The sequence below is a fragment of the Myiozetetes cayanensis genome, unplaced genomic scaffold (genome assembly GCF_022539395.1).
Source record: "Myiozetetes cayanensis isolate MyiCay16 unplaced genomic scaffold, myiCay2020 scf26, whole genome shotgun sequence".
Taxonomy (NCBI): Eukaryota; Metazoa; Chordata; class Aves; order Passeriformes; family Tyrannidae; genus Myiozetetes; species Myiozetetes cayanensis.
Window position 1 is genome coordinate 5,546,828 of NW_026087477.1, and position 20,353 is coordinate 5,567,180.

At 52.1% G+C, this 20,353-nt stretch overlaps 1 protein-coding gene across 12 annotated transcripts in view; it reads right to left on the reverse strand.

Moving 5' to 3' along the window:
- The window catches only part of PTPRS (protein tyrosine phosphatase receptor type S), a 157,859-nt gene that overhangs the window by 16,209 nt on the left and 121,297 nt on the right, over positions 1-20,353 (reverse strand). For 3 of the 12 annotated variants that reach the window (XM_050320948.1, XM_050320955.1, XM_050320954.1), the window contains 11 exons: positions 18,580-18,773; positions 18,123-18,149; positions 16,141-16,258; positions 12,107-12,697; positions 11,315-11,412; positions 10,369-10,622; positions 9,880-9,973; positions 9,456-9,671; positions 7,524-7,681; positions 4,678-4,790; positions 2,268-2,315 (listed from right to left, as the gene is read on the reverse strand). In XM_050320948.1, the coding sequence (XP_050176905.1) occupies positions 2,268-2,315; positions 4,678-4,790; positions 7,524-7,681; positions 9,456-9,671; positions 9,880-9,973; positions 10,369-10,622; positions 11,315-11,412; positions 12,107-12,697; positions 16,141-16,258; positions 18,123-18,149; positions 18,580-18,773 (1,911 nt within the window). Of the gene's footprint in view, positions 1-2,267; positions 2,316-4,677; positions 4,791-6,567; positions 6,580-7,523; positions 7,682-9,455; positions 9,672-9,879; positions 9,974-10,368; positions 10,623-11,314; positions 11,413-12,106; positions 12,698-16,140; positions 16,259-18,122; positions 18,150-18,579; positions 18,774-20,353 lie in introns of all 12 variants that reach the window. The other 9 variants (XM_050320947.1, XM_050320946.1, XM_050320949.1 and 6 more) reach the window with 8 other exon arrangements.

Sequence of the window (20,353 nt, forward strand, 5' to 3'; positions counted from 1 at the left end):
TCAGGGCAGGAGGTGTCTCCTGGAGGAAAAGCTCTCAGTTCATCTCTTGCCGTGCTGTCCCACTGCACCTGGAGAAGGATTTCTCCACCTGGATGGAGGGAGGCTGCTGTCCAGTCCATCCCAGTACCACAGCACCCATGTGGACTGGGGGAGTTGGGAGGAGCTGGTGGTCCTCTCTGTGTCTGTGTGGGACTGGAAGGCCCACCTGGCTGAGCTGCTCCAGATCAGAGACCACCAGACCAGTTTAACACCATCAACACTTCCCTCAGGGTCTGTCCTTCTGCCTCTGGAAGCGAGGGCTGAGGAGGGCAGTGAACACAACTTGAGCTGGAGCATAAAGCAAAGCCAAACCCTACCCAGAGCAACTCCTGGCACCTCAGCCTGCTGTTTCCAGACCCCTGTGAGTCACTGACTCCTTCCCCCAGGCAGCTTCCAGCCCAGCTGCCACCTCCTGACTCCAAAAAGCCAGAGATTTTGTGCTGAGAAACATAACATGAAATCCCAAGCGATGGACACACAGGTTAAAAGGAAAAAATAAACGCTCAGAAGCCCCAGTAATAATGAGCAAGAAAAAAATCTCAGACTCTCCTTGGCTCACAAGTCCTGGAGCAACATGTGCTATTCCCTCTGAGCCAGAGGTCTGCATGGGAAAGGCCCACTGTGCCAATCTGGAGCAAGGAGTCACATTCCTCTTGAAGGAATTTCACAAGTTCCCTTCATAAAAGCTCCAGAAACAAATCCTCAGTGTGTGACCAGCTCCTGAAAACCAGCCCTGCCCTTTTGCTGGGGAACCTGCTGCTTCCCCTCCAGCCTCCAACCACTGGCACTGGCTGGGAGCACATGGGGACTCGCCTCGCTTTGCTGCTGTTAAGGACAGAATTTCCTTGTGGGATTGATTTCTAGGGCTTTTTAGAACAAAAGGAGACTGGAAACCTCTGCAGTGATAAACACTTCCCTGGTCAAAATGCCAAGTGCACGGGGGCTCCATTAAGACCCAGGAGTTTGGTATTAAATGAGGCAGGAGCACTTGCAGTGGCACCAGCCCTGCTGCTGTGTCAGCTGAGCAGCTGCTCTTTGCTTTAATTTAATAACTCATTTTAAGGTATGAAAGGGAAATGGCTCACAGGTTCCTCTGCTCAGTGGCCTCTTGGTTACTGCAGGGAACTCAGCCAGGGTGGCAGTGGGAGCCAGGAAAACACACAATAATGGGGTTGAGGGGGGGGGTGTGGCAGCAAACTGGGACAATAGTGACAGGAGTATTCCACACCAAAGAGACCAGTATTTGGACTGAATTATTCAGGAAAACATCCCAGCCCTCGCATCTCCGAGCACAATCAGCATCTGTGACCCTTCAGCTGAAACCTCACATCTCCTTCCCTGCCCAGTATTAAAAAAAGCCCTAAAAAAAAACAAACAATCCAGCCCAAACCACCCAGCGAGGCCGGGATCTTGGCTCCTAATGGGATGAAGTCTTTCCGAGCCAGTCTCATCTAACATTTCAATCACTTGAATCTCTCTAATCTTATCACAAAAGCCTTGATTCTTTGCGCACCAGCCAGAAACGTCACCCTGACATCTGTTCCACGGGCCAGAGCCCATTGATCCCACAAAGTCACCGTGGCTGGATGGCACTCTGTGTGGAACCAGGGGGGTGGAGTGGCCTCTGCCTCTGTGCTCCTGGAACAAGTCAGTGCCCAGGAACCTGCCACAGATGGGAAACTGTCCCTTTCCTCGTCTGACACGAGAAGGTGCCCGCGTGGCTCTTTCCAGAGGGAGGGATCATCAGCTGTGGCTCCCGTTTCCCTTTCCCTGCCATTACAAACAGCAAAGCACACACACACCCCACGCTCACAGCGTGCCCACGGACGAGCACAAGGCACATTGAGCTGCAGCAATGAAACATCTTCCACAAGGGGGTAAAGGCAGCCTGGGGAGCCAAGTCCTTCTCCTGGGGCAGCAGAGAGACACCGGAGCACGGTGCTGCCAAGGGGAATTGATCTCCCACTGCTCCCCTTGTCCTGCCAAAGGCCTGTTCTGGGATACTGTAAAACTGGAAGCACAGTTCAGACAAACAGATGGCACAGAGAAGGGGTGAGATGGGCGAAACACCGCAGGAACACGGAGAATTCGGCAAAAAAAAAAAATATCGAAAAGTAGTAACAGGAACGGAACGAGAATCGGAAAGGAAAGTGACAGAAGAGAAAATAATAATGGGAGGGGAGGGGGGAAAATGAAACCAACAGGAACAAAAACACACAGGAACTAACTTTCCAAGTCAAACTCAGGGTCACTGAGAGGGCTGCTCAGACCAGAATCTGCAGAAAACAGTAAAAAATAAATAAATAAAAGATACACTTTTGTAAAAATTTCATGCTAATAAAAAAAAAAACCAAACAAAAGCCAACATAAATCTAAAGAGGAAAAGAAAGGTATTTTTTGTACTGATTAGGCTAGGACAGGATATCTAAGAGGTGCTATGATTTCCCTTCTCTGAGCTGCACATTCCCATTCCCACTTCCCCCCACTCCGTTTCCCTGCTGGGGACACAATGGAGATTCTACCTGGGGTCACCTGGCAGGAGAAGAGCCTACAAGCCCCTTCTGAACCACAAGATATTGAATTTAAAGGCCTTTAATTCAGACAGCACCTGTGGTGTCTTCCCCTGCAAACTGCACCACCACCTCTCCATCACCACCAACACACTCCAAGCTGATTTTTTTCCATCCATTTCCATTTTCACCCAACGAGTTTGCAAAATTCTGTGGGAGGCAGGTGATCAACTCTCCCAGATCCTTTAAAACATTTTGCTGCTTTACAAATTACAGAGCAGAATAAACCAGCCAGGTCAAGTCCATGGGCAGATAAACTTGGAAAGGAAATGGCAGCATCTTCCTACAGCCAGGCCAGACACAGGCAGTGCCTTTGGGACCTGCAGAGCCCTAATGCAGGTTTGCAGGTCTCAGCTGCCTTTACAAGCCTCTCAGACCCCACATTCAGAGGTACAGCATGACCAGACCAGTGGGGTCAACAGAAGACTGGCTCACTCATCCATCAATCCCATGACCTGATGGAAGCACCCTTAGCTGTCCTGTGGGACAGGGGGAATTCCCAGTCAGGGAAACACAAGAACCAGCACTTCCAGCTGCTTCTTGGCACCAAGACCAAGCAAGGACACAAACTTATATCTTTATTTTTGCCTCAGCACAGGTTTTTCACCTGGGGGAGTGCAGCTTTTTCTCTTGGGTCCCCCACCTCCCCTGGAGCACCCAGGAGCCCATGGAATGCTCCCAAAGGGAGCTCCTGTGTGCACCCAGCATAACATTGTGCCCAGACAAGTGCAAACTGCTGCTGAGCTGCAGCTGGGGACACTCAAACACCTTCAGATTCCACTGCAAGAGCAGCACTAAGAGCTGATTTAGGGACCTACCTGTGCTGAACTGCTTTGCGCTCAGTCCCCTGCAGGCTGGACTGAACCCACTGAGCAACATTCCTAAGCTTGGGCTGATCCCCATGGGTTGTTCCTAACTCATTTTGATGTGAACCCCTCAGCTTGGTGCTGCCCCACAGGTCCCTGCCCTCTGGGTACCCACTGCCAACCTCACCCTAAGGAAACTCGGACAACGCTAAGGACAGGACTGGGAATGGGAAGGGCAAACAGGAGCTACAGAAACGTTATTAACGAGCACAAAACAGCAAAATAAAAATACAAACGAACGGAAAACAACAGCCAGCCCCCAAAAAGCACAATAAACTCCCTTCCAAATCCTCAAGTGCCGGGAACTCGGAGGCAGAGGTGTGGACAGGTCCGCCCAGCGTCCTTTTGCGTGGGGCTGTGCCTGGGCCGTGTCAGTGGTGGCTTTGCAGAGGTGCCATGCAGGCAGCTGGGACATGCATGGACATGGGGACACGTGTGTGTGGGAAGGAGGGTGCAGGGAACCTCTCTGCCCAGGAATTCAGTGCTGTTATCCACTCGCCCCGCAGCCGCTCCCAGGGACAGGCTGCCCAGAGCTGCTGTGGCTGCTCCATCCATTGCTGCAAGGCCAGGCTGGACAGGGCTTGGAGCAACCTGCTCTAGTGAAAGGTGTCCCTGCCCATGGCAGGGGGTGGAACTGGATGAGCTTGAAGGTCCCTCCCCAGCCCAAACCATTCCAGGATTCCATGACGGCGTCTGCACCAAGCGAGGAGACGCTGCCCTGCCTGTGCCAAGCAACCAGCCACCTTTCCCCCTGCACAGCCCACGGGCAGGCCTGGCACCAGAAAGCACCAGTTCCAGATGTGGCCGGAGCTCTGGGTGCTGGGCAGCCTGCCATGCTCCACCTCACCACCCTGGGAGCCCCCAGCCTGAAGCACAGGGCAGCGCTGGTGCTCTGGCATGTCTGGCACAGCCACAGCTCTTGCAGCTGTGCCCTTAAGACCAGAACGCACCCAATTCATCTGGGAATCCAGGAAAACCCCTCTTCCCACCTTGGGAAGTGCCTGTGCAATGTCCTTGACATTCCCAGCGAAGGTTTCTCTCAGCAATCCCACTCAGCACAGACAAGGCTGGGGGTCCCTTGGCTGCACCCCAGGTGAGCCCTGGCTCTGCAGGCAGTGCTGCTGCAGCCTCCAGCCAGGCAGGAAGGGGTTAAGGAAGGGGGGCAGGTGCTCCATTTCCATTCCTGCCTTCCCGGGGGTTACCTGGAGTCTGGAAGTTGATGCGCCTCATCTCCACGGGGTCCTTGGGGTGGTGGGGGGCGATTTCAGCGTTGTTCAGCAGGCATTTCGTCCGCGGCTCGGAATCTTTCCGTTTGCTTCGAGACAAAACAAAACAAAACAAAAGAAACAAAAAAAAAAAAGGAACAGAAAGACAAAGCAGCTTAGCTCACGGGCCTTGGGGTCCCTTGTAGTTTCCTCAGCTACTGATGGTTCAGACCTGAGCAAAGCTCCCACCAAAAATCAAAGGTGCGGCCAAGGGTAGAAGTGTATAAATTGCATCGGAAAAGGGATGGGGTTTGGGAGGTTTGTCAGTGCTGCATCTGAGGGGTTTACAAAGGCCCAGCAGCCCCTCAGCAGCTTTCAGGCAAGTCTGGAACTTCCCCCCTTGTCACAGCAGCAACACAGACAGGCAGCTGTGAACTCACACCTCCCTGCCAGAGCAGCCTCCACTGAACGCTGCAGAGCCCTGCAAGCAAAAACCTTCCAATTCTGGCCAAGCCATTTCCAGCCTGAAAGAACCAGAGCCAACAGAATCATTTGGAAAAGTACAGAATCTCCTGGCCGTGACCTTGGACATAAAGCTCTGATATTGCTGTTGGCTGGTTTAGGAGCTCTCAGAGCTGCCTTGCTGCAGACACAGAAGTCAGAGCAGCAGTTTTCAATCGTTTTTGAACTGCAGAACCCTAAAAATCTGGGTTCAACAGTGTAGACACGTCCTCTCCCAGCACAGCTGTGCCTGCTGAGATCCACCTCACCTCCTTGCCAGAACCCAAAGCCTGCTCCAACCTGCCAGCTGAGCTCCACATGGAAGTGCTTCCTAATATATTTTTACTCCAAATGGGTTAGCTTAGCTGAGGCAGTTGAAAAGTCTTTGCTGACCTGGCTCATTCTCCTTGAAAAGAATTTGGAAGCAAAGCCCAGTGCTGATCTAAAGATGTGATAACCTCTGGCAAGGGAACAGTTATGAACTGTGGGAGCAGAACTTCTCCAGCCAGCAGAGAACATGGGCCCACACCCTGAGGCTTGGGAATGTGGTCCCAGCCCCTTCAGTGAGGTGGCTGTGGAGCTCCTCACCTCTCCTGCTTAGGGTGGACAGAAGCCTCCAATGATCTGCCTGCAGCAGCAATGGCAAGTACTTAGGCAGAGAGGAAGATACTCAGGACATTTTTAGCTGTCTCTTGATGTCATTAACAGTCAGAAGAAGTGGCATGAGCCCTGCCATCACTGCATGGGGCAGCATTTTGGAATGACACCACTCTGCAGTCTGGGAGCAGTTTATTTTTGCCGCAGTTGTGAAACTGCTGTAAAGAGTCCATGGACTGAACCCCTCAGTTAGTTCCAATGAAAGATCTCCCAGTCTTGGAAATGGCTGGAAATAAGTCTCATTTCTGCAGTCATAACCAGACTCTGTTAAAGGCCTTTAGCTGAGGGGGCAAGAGCAGCTTCTGCAGTGGGGTGAGGACAGCTCAGCTGGTGAGATCCTGCCTCCAGTTTGAGTTCCAGTAGCTCAGGGACAGCCTGTATGGAGCAGCCAGACACAGAGAAAACCCACTTTCACCTCTGACTGCCACACAAATGAGTGTTTCTCTGCTCCATTAACCCACCACTTTATGAGCCGTTTACCGTCCCTGCTGCTCAGGCTGAGAAAGGGCCGTTACATTCAGGAATGGACAAGCAGGAGAAAGCTGGGCTTGCTTGCCTTTTTCTGCCCCAATTCAAGCATAGTCCCATGATTGCCTGACACAGGCTTTCAGAAAGAACAGATCTAAGGGTAGGAACTGCACCAAAAAAGCCCCATCACCACAGACAGCAAACACTGCTTAACACACAGCAAGAAAGAACCTGAAAAAATGGCAAATCTGGTGCTCTTACCTGTCTGGCTTGCTGTCCACGAAAGCAGTAAGTGGAGAGAAGACAAGACAAGACAAATGTTCAGGTTAGAAAGGACTTGCAGAGGAAAGGGGAAGCATTTGCTCAGCTCTAACCCTGGCAGCACAGGCAGAAGGTGGGCCCAGCAAAGTTCACCCACTTAGATCAGAGCTAAAGAGGACCTCCTGAGTCCCTGAGCCCAGAGCAGCTTCACACCTGCTGGGATGCAGAGGACATACCCATGTGCAGATCAAAGATGGAGCAGGGTTAAGAGAGCTCCCTCCACTCTGGGTATGAGATGTCCCAGCTAAGGACATCCTTGTGTTTGCCATCGCTGCCATCACTTGTTTTGCTCTGCTCCTGCTTCCCTTCCTGTCCCCTTCTACTGCACACTGAGGCCTATGTGTGTTCAAGGCATTCCCAATTCTCATCCACACACCATGAGCTGCTCAGAAAGCCAAGGAAAAGGGAGACACTTCCAGGGGTTGTTCCCTCCTCTCTCCTGAAGACTCACACCCTGCTCTTGTCTCCCAGTTCCAGCAGAAAACCAGTTCAAGAGGAGAGGAGGTCTCTGCTGAGCCACAGGTCAAAGATGCCTTCTCTGCATCCCCCTCATGGTGCCCACACACAGAGAAAGGGGGGCCTGAGGCTGTGAGCAGCAATTCTGGAGGAGGCAGGCAAGAGTCCTGACACACTCATTGCACACGTGTCTGTGAGACCAGCACAGCTTTCCTGAGAGTGCCACGGGGTAGAGTCTGAAGCAGCAAGTCCCTGCCACCCACTGCTAAATGTGTGTGCCAGGCACACCCTTCCCCTCCTGTGGTGCCTCAGGGCTCCTCTCTCCCGTGGAAGGATTTCCCTCAGCTGACCACAGCAGGGCCAAGGAGGACATTCCCTCTAGGGACCAGGGCTGGGGACACTCAGCGGGGTCTGGGATGTGGGCAGTGAGCAGCTCTTACTTTTTGTAGAGCAGGATGGCGATGACGATGCAGATGATGAACACCACGGCCAGGACGGGCCCGATGACCCAGATCAGCCCCTCCTCTCCATCGATGATGGGCTGCGGGTCAGGGTTGTCCAGCTGGATGGGGTCGGAGAAGGGACTCGCAGCAAAGGTCTGGAAGACAGGGAAAAGGCATCCATATCATGGGGTATCCTGAGCTGGAAGGGACCCACAAGGATCATCAGTCCAACTCCAGGCCCTGCACAGACACCCCAACAATCCCACCCTGTCCCTGAGAGCGTTGTCCAAATGCTCCTTGAGTTCTGGCAGCCGTGGGGCCGTGACCACTGCCCTGGGGAGCCTGTTCCAGTGTCCCTCGGGGGGAAGAACCATATGACAGGATATCTTATCCTCCAATGCTCCAGAAGAGACAGAACACTGAAGGATCCCACTCATGAGAAGCTCTAACCTGCCTTGGGCCTGTGGCTCACCTCATGCTGTAGCCAGGAAGGTGCTTTTAGAGAACCAGTTGACTGTGCCTCTGTCTCACCACATCTCTGGGCCCTTGCCATTGCCACAAAACACAAACACTTTTTCCAAGCTTTCATGTAACCATCTGGATTTTGACAGTCAGATGGGATTACAGAGCGAGAGGGAAGGGATTAAAACAAGAATTAACGCTTGGCCTGGTGACTGAAAAAAATCACCCCCCACAATTAAATACAAATTAATAAAATGCAGTATGCTCTGTTCCCTCTGCAGTGAGCTGGGCTCTTGAGGAGAATCAGAGGAATCAGAATCCTGGCTAAAGGGCATTGCTTGTTCTCAGGAGCACTGCAGTTCTCCCCATTCCAGGGAGGATGCACTCCCACCTTACAGAGAAACTCCAGTAATTGAACTGCACAGAGAACTGGCATGGCTGGTTTGGGAGGGGAGCCAGGGGCAGGACAAGAACAATGGCTCTGAGTCCTTGAACTCCATCAGCCCTGAGCAGACTGGAATACTGCTCCACAGTTGGGAACTGCTGTGGATCCAGGCTGCTGTGAGAGAGTCTGCAGCACCTTGTTCTAAAGCAGAAATTACCACAAGCTGCAGTAATCCGATTGAGAAACCCATTCAGAAGCGTGTCAGCCTAATCCTTTAATATCAAGTACACAACCAAATATTTATTGGGGAAAAAACCCTTAATTTCCAATTTCTAATTGTAGCTCCCTGCTACAATTCCATAGGGGGATTTAAAAACAACAGAGCATTAGGCTGTTTCCCATTGTTTATGAGGGAGGAGGCAGGTAAATATTAAAACAGTTGTTTTCATAAAACCAAACACAGCCCCAGTGAAAACAGCAGCAATGTTGCAGTGGTAGAGAGCACATGTAGTTTTCCATAGAATAAAAAAGCTCCCCTTTGTGTGTGGTGTGGAATTCAGCAATGAGCAGGGTGTGTGATGTGCTCCCAGAGCAGGATGTTTGGGGTCATTGCTTCGGGGATTTAAAGGACAGCCTTTAAAGGAAAAGGGGTCTGACCTAAGGCTCTCTGAACTCGAGTGTAGTCCTGAGGGGATAGTTCAATGTTCCTCCCCATTCTGGACTCCAATTTGTAGCCACAAGTGTACAAGTCTTGCCCAAGAAGACTGGGAAAATCAGGGCTGCTTGTGTCATTGGCCTGGCTGCTTGGAAGAGCAGTTTGTGCAATGCAGGCACAAGCACAAGCACCAACAGCTCCAAGAGCCACATCCAAAAGCTTCACAGCTGGAGTTCAAGGTCTTTACAAAATAAAAAACCTGAAGGATCTGCTGAAAGTTAAGATCAAGCAGTGGGTCAGCAGCCCATATCTCTATCAATAAGATATTTCAGCCTGTCTCTCTTACCCTGGATTCCTCCTGGCATGCCTCTAGATACTCCTATACAGACCAGCTTCTCTGCGTGGGCCTCTTAGTTGGGCAACTTACAGCCTCAGGTTCCTGCAGCACTGCCAGGATGAAGATGACATATTTCTGCCCTGGCTCCAGGGCTCTGTTCTCAAAGTTGTCGTAGTGTTTCATGTCCCCCAGGATGAAGTGGGAGGGGAGGGAGCGGAACCGGGCAGCGATGTAGGGCTTGGGGAAGTCCAGCTGTCGGGAGTGACGGAGGCTCCGGCGCCGGAGCCTGGCAATGTCCTGAACCAGCTGCAGGAAGCAGAGGAACACCCTGAGCCCCAAGAAGGGAGCAGCAAGGAGAGCCAAACCATCCCTCCCAGACTGCCCACAGCTTGGCTACTCTGAATGTGGAGAACAGGAAGCCCAGAAGTCCCTTCCCAGCTCTCAGCTCACCATCCCACCCTGTACAGATGCTTGCTCTCTTCCCGCAGCTGGCTCTGGTTTCACCCACACTCACCTCCTCCAGGTCCATCTCCTCAGGGCTGCCCAAGGGGTTGAGGAACTGTCCTCCCCGGGACTTCCTCAGAGGCACCACCACAATGTAGAAAGCCCTAAGAGTTGGGAATAATTGGAAGAAATAGAAGGAATAGAAGGAATTAATCTCCTTCCACAAGCCACAGAAGGAGAGAGTGCACACAGTGATGTAGGTTTGCCCATATTGCCCCACTGGGTCAACCCAGCAAGCCCCTTATTTTTAATTTAGCAGGATTGTTATTCCTGGAAGGAGCTGCATTCAGTGGCAGCCCCATGTCTCCTTATGTATTCCTTTTGCATTCCTTTGGCTTTCCCTGTTTAGCTCTGGGAAGCACCTCCAAAAGGCAACCATCAGGAAAAGGCTGAAAATGGAGGGAACACTCGTGGGTTTGTACTGTGGTCTCCAGAAATCAGGTCTGAACCCCAAAACAAGAACTGAGCACCCCCCACCTGCAGTCTAACAGGGACCTACTGGACAGGCACAGAGCTCTTCACGTCGGGGAGAATCACCACCACGTTGCCATCGGCATCAGGCTTGTGGGTCACCTCTGGCTTCTTGGACAACATGTCAGCAGCAGTCCAGGCAGCCACGTTCTGCTGCAGCCCCCCCATGCTGTTGCCCTGGTTCATCAGCACGAAGTTGTAGAAGGTGCGGGGCCTCAGGTGGGTGATGAGTTTCTTGGTGGTGCGTCCGTCCACGTCCACGTGCAGCCCGTTGTACTGGATCTGTGGGAAGGGGAAGAGGTTGTTCCATGAGCAAGGCTGACATGGCCCAAACAGCCAAATTCCTTCCCCTCCCTCCCCATTCCCTTGGTTTGCAGGGAACACGGGGCACTCAGCTGTGCCAGAGAACTGAAGGGTTCGAGTGGGGAGCTCTTGATCTCTTGTGCCCACTGCACAAGACAGATGCAGGTCAAAGCCTTCAGACTCCCCTGGGAAGAGCAATTTTTATCCAGAAAGGAATATGGAAAATGGAAAAATTATTATTTAGGTTGGAAAAGACCTCCAAGATCATGGAGTCCAAGCTGTGACCGATCCCCACCTTGTCACCCAGCCCAGAGCAGTGAGTGCCACACACACCTTGGACAAGGTGTTCCTTGGACACCTCCAGGGATGGGGACTCCAAACCTCCCTGGGCAGCCCCTTCCAAAGTTTAACAACCCTTTTCATGAAGAAATTCTTCCTGACCGAACAGTAACTTGTCTAGGGAAGCAAGGATTTGGTAACAGAGATGGGAATGCAACCCAACAACCCTGATTTTCAGCCCACTTCCTTGAGGTAGTGATTAACCCTTACCTGCCTGTATCTGAGGCAGGAATCCAGAATTCTTGCCTCTTACAACCTCTTATTCAACCCAACAGACAAGACTTCCAGGAAACTGAGAAGAAACACAGATCTGACTCCTGCATTCCACTTGCCTTGTATGGGGTAGGAGAGTTGTAGTTCTCAGGGAACTCCCAGCTCAAAAGGACGGATGTCTTTGTCACCATCTTCACCTTGAAGTTTTTGGGTAAAACTGCGGAAAAAAAAGTGAGGAGGAAGGGGAGAAAGGAGAAGAAAAGGCAGTAGAGGGAAGGAAGAGCAGGAAAGAGAAGGAAGAGAATGTCAGGTGCTGGAAGAGGGCCCTGCCAGGCTGGGTCTGGCTGCGGCTGCAGGAATGGAAGGGATTGTTCCCTCCTCCACACTGTGCTTGAGTTTTGCCAAGGTCCATCTCCCAGTGCTCCCTGTTCCCTTGCCTAACCCCAGGGAGGGCACGTGGCTTTGCCCCCACACTTTTGGGCCTGGGTGGCTGCTGCAGGAACGAGGTGCTGGCTGGCTGAGCATGCTCAGGTGAGGAAACCCATCCCAGCTCGCGGTCTGAGTTTGGGTTTTGTTTGTTTTGTTTTGTTTTTTTTTTTTTAAATTTTTCTCTTTAATTTTGGCTGTTTGCAAAAGCTGAAGAAAACGCTCTTCCCACCTGTGTAGCGACTGGCCCCCCCCTCCAGGTGCCAGTGACAGAAGGTGTCCGGACTTAACTTAGAAGAAAGTGGTAAAAGGGACTTACCTGGCACAAGGCAGAGAGGAGCGGAGGGACTGAGTGGTGACACCACAGTGCTTTGCATTTACTCACGAGCCTGGCTGAGCCTGGCCTGACCTCTCCAGCTCTCTTGCCTCCCGGCACCAGCCCCGGATACAAGGGGAGAGAGGGAGGAGAAACCGGTAAGTCCTACCTTGATCCAGCTGGAACGTCCGATACTGGACGGTCGGGCTGTAGGGCCCGGGGCCTTTACTGGTGTGAGCACGGATTTTAACGTCATAGGCGGTGTTGGGTTTGAGGCCGTTGAGGGTGTAGGAGTTCTCTGGGGAGGGGGGCAGGTCTTTTTCCAGCAGGTTGCCGGGCGAACCGGCCTCCCGGTAGGCCACGGTGTACTTGACGATGGCTCCGTTGCGCTCGGCCAGCACGGGGGGCAGCCAGCCGAACTGCACCGACATGGCAGTGACGTTGCTCGCCTCGAGGATTTGGGGGTAACCCTTGGGGATGTCTTCGGGGGTGGTGAGTTCCTGCACGGCTTCCTCCCCGAAGCCAGCCCGGCTTTTCACGGCCAGCTTGAACACGTACGTGGCGCCCTTGTGGATGCTGGGAGCCGTGTACTTATCCTCCAGCGCCGAGAACTCCAAGGTGGCCAGAGGGTCGACGTCCTTGCGGCCAAACTGGAGCCGGTAGCCCAACACCTGGCCTTCTGCATCCAGAGGAGGCTCCCATTTCACCAGGAGGGTGTTCTCCTCTGTCTGGTGCACAGACAGGATGGGCTTTCCTGGGACTGGGAGAGAGGAGAGAGAGACACCATCAGCCAAAGGTGGGACAAGGGGAGTGGGGATGAAGAGACTCTTCAGCTGCAGCAACGGGGTCCTCGAATCACTGGCAATGTTCCAGCTGGGCTCTGTGTTCTGTAGTGTATTCCCCTCTAACCCAAGCTGCTCCCAACCCAACCCACCCCGTGCAGGTGGAGGGTGTCTATCCAGTTTAGGAAACGAGGAGCACTGCCAACATGTCAGCTGTGAGGTACTGGCACATTTCTGGATTTATTTTCTTCCCTGTGCTCGGGATGGAAAGATGTGCACAGCTCCTCCTGTATCCCTGGACCACACACCCTCCCACTGCTGGGAAGAACAAACTGAGGCGTCCTGACTCCCACACTCCTGTCCCAGTTGCTTCCCAGAGCAGGGAAGAACAACCTGGAGTCCCCAAACTCCTGTCCTCTCTCTCTTTCTCTCCATTACACAGCCCAACTCATGCAGAAAGAGACTGGAACAGATTGGCTCAGGCTGGGAAGTCCAGAGCAGCTGAGGGTGAAGTAATGAAGGATGGGGAAGGAAGTCTGGGCAGCCCCAGGTCCCGAGCAGCAGGCACAGGGCCAGCTCAGCGAGGCTGGCAGGCAGCTCATCGCCCAGTTGGGTACAGAAGGAAGCACAGAGAGTGGAAACAGAGCCCAAAATCTGTGCAGGGCAGAGGGCAGGGAGAGCTGCTGCTCCCTCCATGCAGTTTCTCTCCTCTGGAGGAAGCGAGAAGCCCTCCAAGTGCTGGTGTGTTTCCAGTGAGCTCCTCCTCAACCTGTCAGGGAGCTCCTCCGCATTTGGGGGGATTTGGGGGAGCTCAGCAGTGCCATGTCTCTGCCTAATGAGCCCTGGCACTGCCTGACTGCCAAGCAAGCCCACAGCCACAGTTAAATGACACGTGCAGGCCCAGAGGTTCCCGAAGGCGGAGAAAGCAGAGCATTAATTCCAGCAGCTCACGCGTCATTGACACTCAGCTCCACTATTAGAGATCTAATTCCCTTCTCTCCGCCTCGGTATTTCTCCTGGTCGGGCAGGAGGAGGAAGAATGGAGCTGGGAGAGATCCCATCCTGCTCTTCCAGCTTAAGTCCAACCGAGGGGTGAGGGTTGGATTGCTGGGGTGGCTGATGGAGGGAGCAGGGAACGATGCAGGATCCTGACAGGGAAAAACTGAGGGAAGCCCTTTCTGCCTGATGCCTCCACTGACACCAGAACATGAGGATGAGGGTCTGTCTCTGAAACAAATGCTTTATTCCTTCCAAACTGCCAAAGGATGGCTAGGGAAGGAGCTGGGAGAGGCAGCCTCCTCCCTTGGGAATGCCTAAGGAACACATTAAAGAGAAAAACAACGCCATTACCTTTATGTTTTAGTTTTTATCACAAATGTTACTATAATCAGCTGAGCTTGAAAGTATTACATCTGCACAACAAATATTGTTCGGAGGGAAGGTGAAACGAAAGCACAGTGGGGGGAAGTGTTTTATTTTGCAATTGGTTTGGACAGTAAAGGAGAAAATTGGATGTATTACTGTATTTAAATTCAGCCCCCAGCCCTGAATGATAAAGAAAGAAATCTCTCCTCTCAGATGGTGTATTGACTCAGCACTGCAAAGAAGGCAAGAATGTTACAGAGCCATTTGGAAGATTTTTTTTTTTTAAATAGCTATTTCAGGTTGGGGGAAATTGAGTTTTGGGTAATAGCTGCTGTGCTGGAGAAAACATCTCTCTGTGACTGATCACCTGCACTGCAAATCCTAATGGGGAGAGATGAGGGAGGGTGACAAGAGAGAGTGACAAGGGAGCAAGGCAGAGAGAAAGGCTCTGAGAGGGGAAAATGGAAAGGCTGGAGAGCCTTGGGAAGAAGGAAAGGAGAGGAGAGAAGCAGAGAACTAGTGAGGAGAAACATGGGCACAGCTGCAGGGGAAAGAGAAGAGGGTGAGTGAAGGAAAAGGCTTCTCATAGCACAGTGACACTGCTAGGGGTGAGCACAGGAGCCTGAGCTGGCACCAAATGTGACATCTGCAGGAGCTGTGTCCTGGAAAGCAACCTCCCTCTCCTGTGAACCAGTCTCTGAACTGGGCAGGGGAGGCTGGAGGGGAGAGAAAGGCTGAAATCCCACCCACTTGTCTAAACAAGGACATGAAATGAGATGGGGATGTGAGTCAGGGCAGGGAACAGGCAAGAACAGGAGGGCACTGGCAGCTCCAGCCCTGTGTGTTCCAGGAAGGGCTCCTGAGCCCTCTGTCCTGCACACTGGGCTGAGTGTCTGAGCTGCCTCTGGAGCATGGACAGAGGTTTCCAGGTTAATTCTGCAGTGCTGGCAGAGGCCTTAGATCCCTGCAGAGGCAGAACATCCCAGAAACAAGGGATGATGTCAGTATATGCAGCTGCTTTGGTCAGGGTGAAGACAACATCTCCAGAACTAAGAAGTGAACAAACAGATTGTCAGGGTTGGGAAGTTACAGGCAGAGAAGTGGAGAGGGGAGAAAGCCCTCACTTGAAAGCAGGAAAAAAAGAAAGAGCATGGGCAAAATGGAATGAAAGAAGGTAACCACGGTCCAACAAGAGATGGGCTGGGGGAGGGACAACTCCAGGTCGTCCTTCACTGCACAAAGCCCTGCTTCCAAAGCAGAGCAGGGGTTTTAGTCATGAGAGCAGAACCCCCAGATGCTGTGATGGCAGGTGATGTGTGTACCTGTCCTTTCTGCCTGCTGCACAGCTGTTTGGGGGAGCAAGGGGCACCCTGTTGCCCTTTGTCATTCCTCTGTTCAGGCCCTGCCATCCTGGCTTGGCACCAGTGTCTGTACTGAGGCTGGCAGGGACGGTGCCAGGAAGGTCAAAGGAGGGATGAATTCGGGTATGTGCAGGCAGGTCCCCGAAATGTGAGCCAGGAAAGGTCAATCCTGTCAGTACTTCTCCCTCTGCTAGTGCTGAACACAGGGGATGTATATTCAGACATGATGCCAGAAGAGAAGAGTGGGAGGACAAGCCACCACTGTCTCCTGCTGCTCTTCAGATCTTTGCAAGTCCCCACCACAACAGCAGAGCTCTGCCTCTCCTGCCCCCAGCGTACCTGTGTGGGTCAACCATCAAAGCTACACATTCTCTCCAGTGTCACACCAGGCAGAGCCTCTGCACTGCTGGTGCACTGGAATTTACAGCATGAGAGATTAAAAGTGATGAATTCATCCTCTGGGTGTGCCTGGGCTTCCTGCAGCACTGGGCAGAAAACTGTGACATTTGGTGAGGGCTGCACGTGAGGAATGAGGGGGTTTCTGCTTTGCTAGAATTAATTTGGGGGCAGCACGGCACTTGCTGTGAGTGTGTCCCTCAAGAAGGGAGTGGGAGAAAAGGAGGTGAGGCTGGAGAAAAGAGCCTCTTGGCTTTAGGGAAGGGGTGAATCCCAGTGGTTCAGGAAAAGGCTCTCACCTGCACCCTTGGTGGTGACCACCTTGGGCTTGCTGCGAGCACCATCTCCCTTCATGGTGTAGGCGGCTACGGTGATGGAATATGAAGTCTCCGGCTGGAGCCCAGCAATGATCATTTCCTGTTTGCAAGATTCCAAAGGAAAATCATGTCAGCATTCAGGTCCACGCACACGGGCAGAGCTCTCCTCCTTGCAGGAGTCTCAGCCCTTTTCCAGCATGCAGGAAAACACTGAATCCGAAAGCACGAGACACTTTGGGGCGACTGGAGCTGTGGGAACTGGCAGGAGGATGAGAGCCACAGGATGAGGCACACACAGCTCTCTGAACACAGCCTGGCTCTGCAGGGCCCTGTTCAAGGCGTTCTCCTCCAGATCTACCTCTCACACATTCCCCGTCTCCACACAAACCACTTCAGCATCCAAACGCCGTCGCTCCCTTCAAAGCTTTCCTCTCCACTGTGCAGCCTCAGAGGAGGGCTCAGAGGTTTCAGGGAGATTACATTTTTTTTCACCATTACCCCCTCTCTTCTCTCCTCAGAGATATTTTTAATGCCTTCACAATATTAAAGGGATTGCTTGAACGCAAAGTTGCAAGACGACGTTTTCAGCTCGCCCACTAAAGCTCCCTCCTAAATCCCACCCCCTCCTTCCCATCCTCTATCAGCCTCCCCACACCTGGCTCCCAGGAGCTTTTGTTGGAACACTGGCCTGAAGAACAGCCCTTCTCCAGGAGGGATCCAGCCCTTCAAAGGGCTGTGTTGGAAAAGGAACACCCGTGCTAAATCAAACAGGATGACAGCACATGCAGCAGGGTTTTCCCCAAGGCCTCGGAAAGGAGGGAGATGGGAACATTGTGCATTTTTATGGCTTTCCTCTCCCCTCATTCCCTCCCCCCCCACCCCTTCATGCTTTTGATATTAAATCTCAGGGCAGCATTTGGGAAGAATTTGTTAGTCCTGAAAATAACTATTTCCCCAAAGGTGAGCAGGGAGTGGAAGAGCAGAACTTGAGAACTGCGGGACTTTGATCAACGAGTCTGAAAGATGTAGGATGCAGGGACAGGTCCGTCTTCTGGAAGTCAAGAACTTGTTCTGCTTTCACACCTGCCACTGAGTTTAATTAAGATTTTAGGCAAGGGGCTTTGCCTTTCATGAGACTCAGTTTCTCCATCACAAAAAAAAAGAGGCCCCCTTGCTTCTGTAGGGCAATCTCTAGGAGATGCAAATACAGTCAGTTTAGTCGTGGGTTATCTTAGGACCCTGTCACTCCAAGGAGGAAATGCTCTCTCCTACTGCTTTGTAGCTGCAAGATTATGGAAAACATTTATCATTTTAGCAGAAATAGCAAATGCCAAACAGCCAGGCTGATTTTAAGGTACTTACAGGTAAAAGCACCAACAGTGATTCAGTGCTTTGTATCAATAAGTTTTGAAGAATCTTGGCCCTTTCAGGGCACAAAGTGTTTATGCCCTGTTTGTTTACAGCTCAGGACTCATGGATTATCAATTCCCAGTGCTTCCCAGCCTAACTATCTTTTCCAAACAGGGAGGTGTTGCAGACCAGCCCAGATGAGCACCCTTGTCTAGTGGAAAGTGTCCCTGCCCATGGCAGGGAGTGGAACAAGATGGTCTTTAAGGTCCCTTCCAACCCAAACCATTTTAGGATACTGATATGTTCAAGGCATTCCCAAATTCAAGGTCCCATCTGCTTCCCCATGGAAGGGCAGCAGATCCATCTTTCCTTTGGAGCCCAAGGGGAAAACCCTGTGGGATTGCAGCGTGCTGACAAATGACACGATCACAGAGGGTCACAGATCATAGTGACAGGGTGGGGACAATGCATGGGAACACCATCAACAGGCTCTAAAACAGGCACACAGGCACTGCAAAAAAAATAAAGGAAAAGGAAAATATCACACCACAACAGGAAGTGGGAGAAGGGAAGGGACAGAACGAGGATGGGAGGATTTTTACTGTTTTACTTACGTATTCAGCAGTGTCATCTGTTTCCCACTGGGCAGAGAACAAGAGAGGTTTGGCACGTGAGAATACAAGAGGGGAAAGAAGGGAAAGACAGAGACACAGCATGAGGAAGGAGTCCCTGAGCAAGCAGCCACACAAGGTCAGAAGTTACCAGGCCAGCATGAAGGAAGAAGTAGAGTGGGAGAAATTAGTAGATTCCACTGTGGCCTTTGCCTGAATTAAAAGAATTCCCAGACACAGGGAGGATGGATCATATTTAGTTCAGTGCTGGGACAGCAGTTCATACTCTTCCAAGTAACTATTGTCTGGGAGCACAAATGAACTGCAGAGAGACAACACACACCTTGTCACAGGTTCTCATCTGCCTTCTCCAGTTACGGTGCTTGGGATGAGACACGGCAGCCACAGCACCCACCCCCCTCAAGGATTCCAGAGGAGATTGGAGAGAGTGAGTCCTTACCTGGGCATCAGCCAGCATGATGTCCTTGATCTGGGGCAGCCCCCGGGCCTCTCCGTTCTCCATCCGGACATAGTGCACCTGGTACCCCCGGATCTGGCCGTGCTGGCGGTTCTGGACTGGAGAGCGCCAGAACACTTGGATTGCAGTTGAGTTCAGGACCTCCACCTCCACTTTCCGAGGTGGTGCACTGGGCACTGCGAGGGAAGGGAAGGGGGAGAGTCACTTGGGGATTCCTGGCTGGAGCCTGTCGCTGCTCCTACGGGACATGCACACCCTGAACCTGCACCCCAGAGAGCAGGGGGAGACCTACCCAACTAGGAGGAGGAGACCCAACCAATCTACGGGACCTAATCTGCATGGCTTGGAGATCTGGAGGGAACAGGTCCACCTCGTCATCCAGCCATCCTTCCACGGGCTCCTTGGTGCCCAGTTGGCTCAGATGGAAGGGACCAAAACAGTTCCAGATCCCATTCCAAGGGTAAAGGTGGTTTCTAACAAGCCAGGAAAGCTGTGGTCCTGCCCGTGGGAGGTCAGGGTGGAGAGGATCAGGAGGGGGACTTGCCCTTGGAGCTCTCTTGTCTCTGAGGCAGGGCAGGTGGGTTATAACCTCTGCAGAATTTCAGGAGAGCAAACAAGAGATGTCTTGGATGCAATTTGGGCTGATTTGTTGGAAATAATAACAATAATAATAGTGACAACAACTATAATACAGGGAATGAGAGCTTAATCTGCAAGAAAACCCCACTGCCTTTGAGCAGGGCCCAGCTGGGTGTGGGCAGAGGCTCAGAGAAACAGGATCAACACTGAGGACAAACCTGATGCTTTTTTATAAATTCTTTTCATTTGGGATGGAGGAAGAACACCTGAGAACTCTGAGACTTCCTTATGTTATTTACTTGACCTGTATTATCTGAGGTCCTGCCCTCACAGGGAGGGTGCTCCTCCTCCTTCATGCACACATTCCTGCTTTTTCCTGGTTTTATTTTACTGTAGAAATACCAGGGAAATTCAAGTGTCTGAGTGGGGCCACTGACCTGTAGTCACTGAAGGTTTTTGGAAACTTTAACAGATTCCTCCTTTCTACCATTAATCAAAACTTAGTTAGGAGGAGCCAGTAACAAGGAGTGTGTGGGAAGAACTCTTAATATTTAAAAAAATGTGCTCTCAGGCACAGGGTGGGATTCTTGGGGCTGTGCTGTGCAGGACCAGGAGCTGGACTTGGATGATCCTTGTGGATCCCTTCCAACTTGGGATATACTATGATTCTATGAAACCAGTTTCTGGCAGCAATGGTCTCCTCTGATTCTGCTGCCTTGCTGCCTCAGCTGATCCTGGCTCAGTAAGGGCATCTTTTCATGGAAAGTGGGGCAGCTAGATGTTAAAAAGCCCCTCAGAAATCTGACAAATGCCCTAGAGCAGGGCAGGACGACCCTCCAGATCCCAATGCTCAGAGGGCTCGGGGAGATGGCAGCAAAGGGCAAATCACAGCTTTGTGTTCATCACCCCAGCGGTCCCAACCTCTCTGGGGCATCACCAGCTACCCATCCATTGCCACGGCACAAACAGCTTCACCAGGACTACACCTTGCTGGGACAAAGGCCAGACAAAGACACCTCCTATGGGTCTGCCTGGTTCTTTTGTGTGTGCCAAGACAAAATAATGGGCCCACTGGGGAGTGGAGGTTGGGTGTGATCCCCCTCCAGCTTCGGGTCTCGCACCGTGGGAGCCGTAAGAAGGGACTCGAGCCACAGGAAGGGACCTGATCCACGGGAAG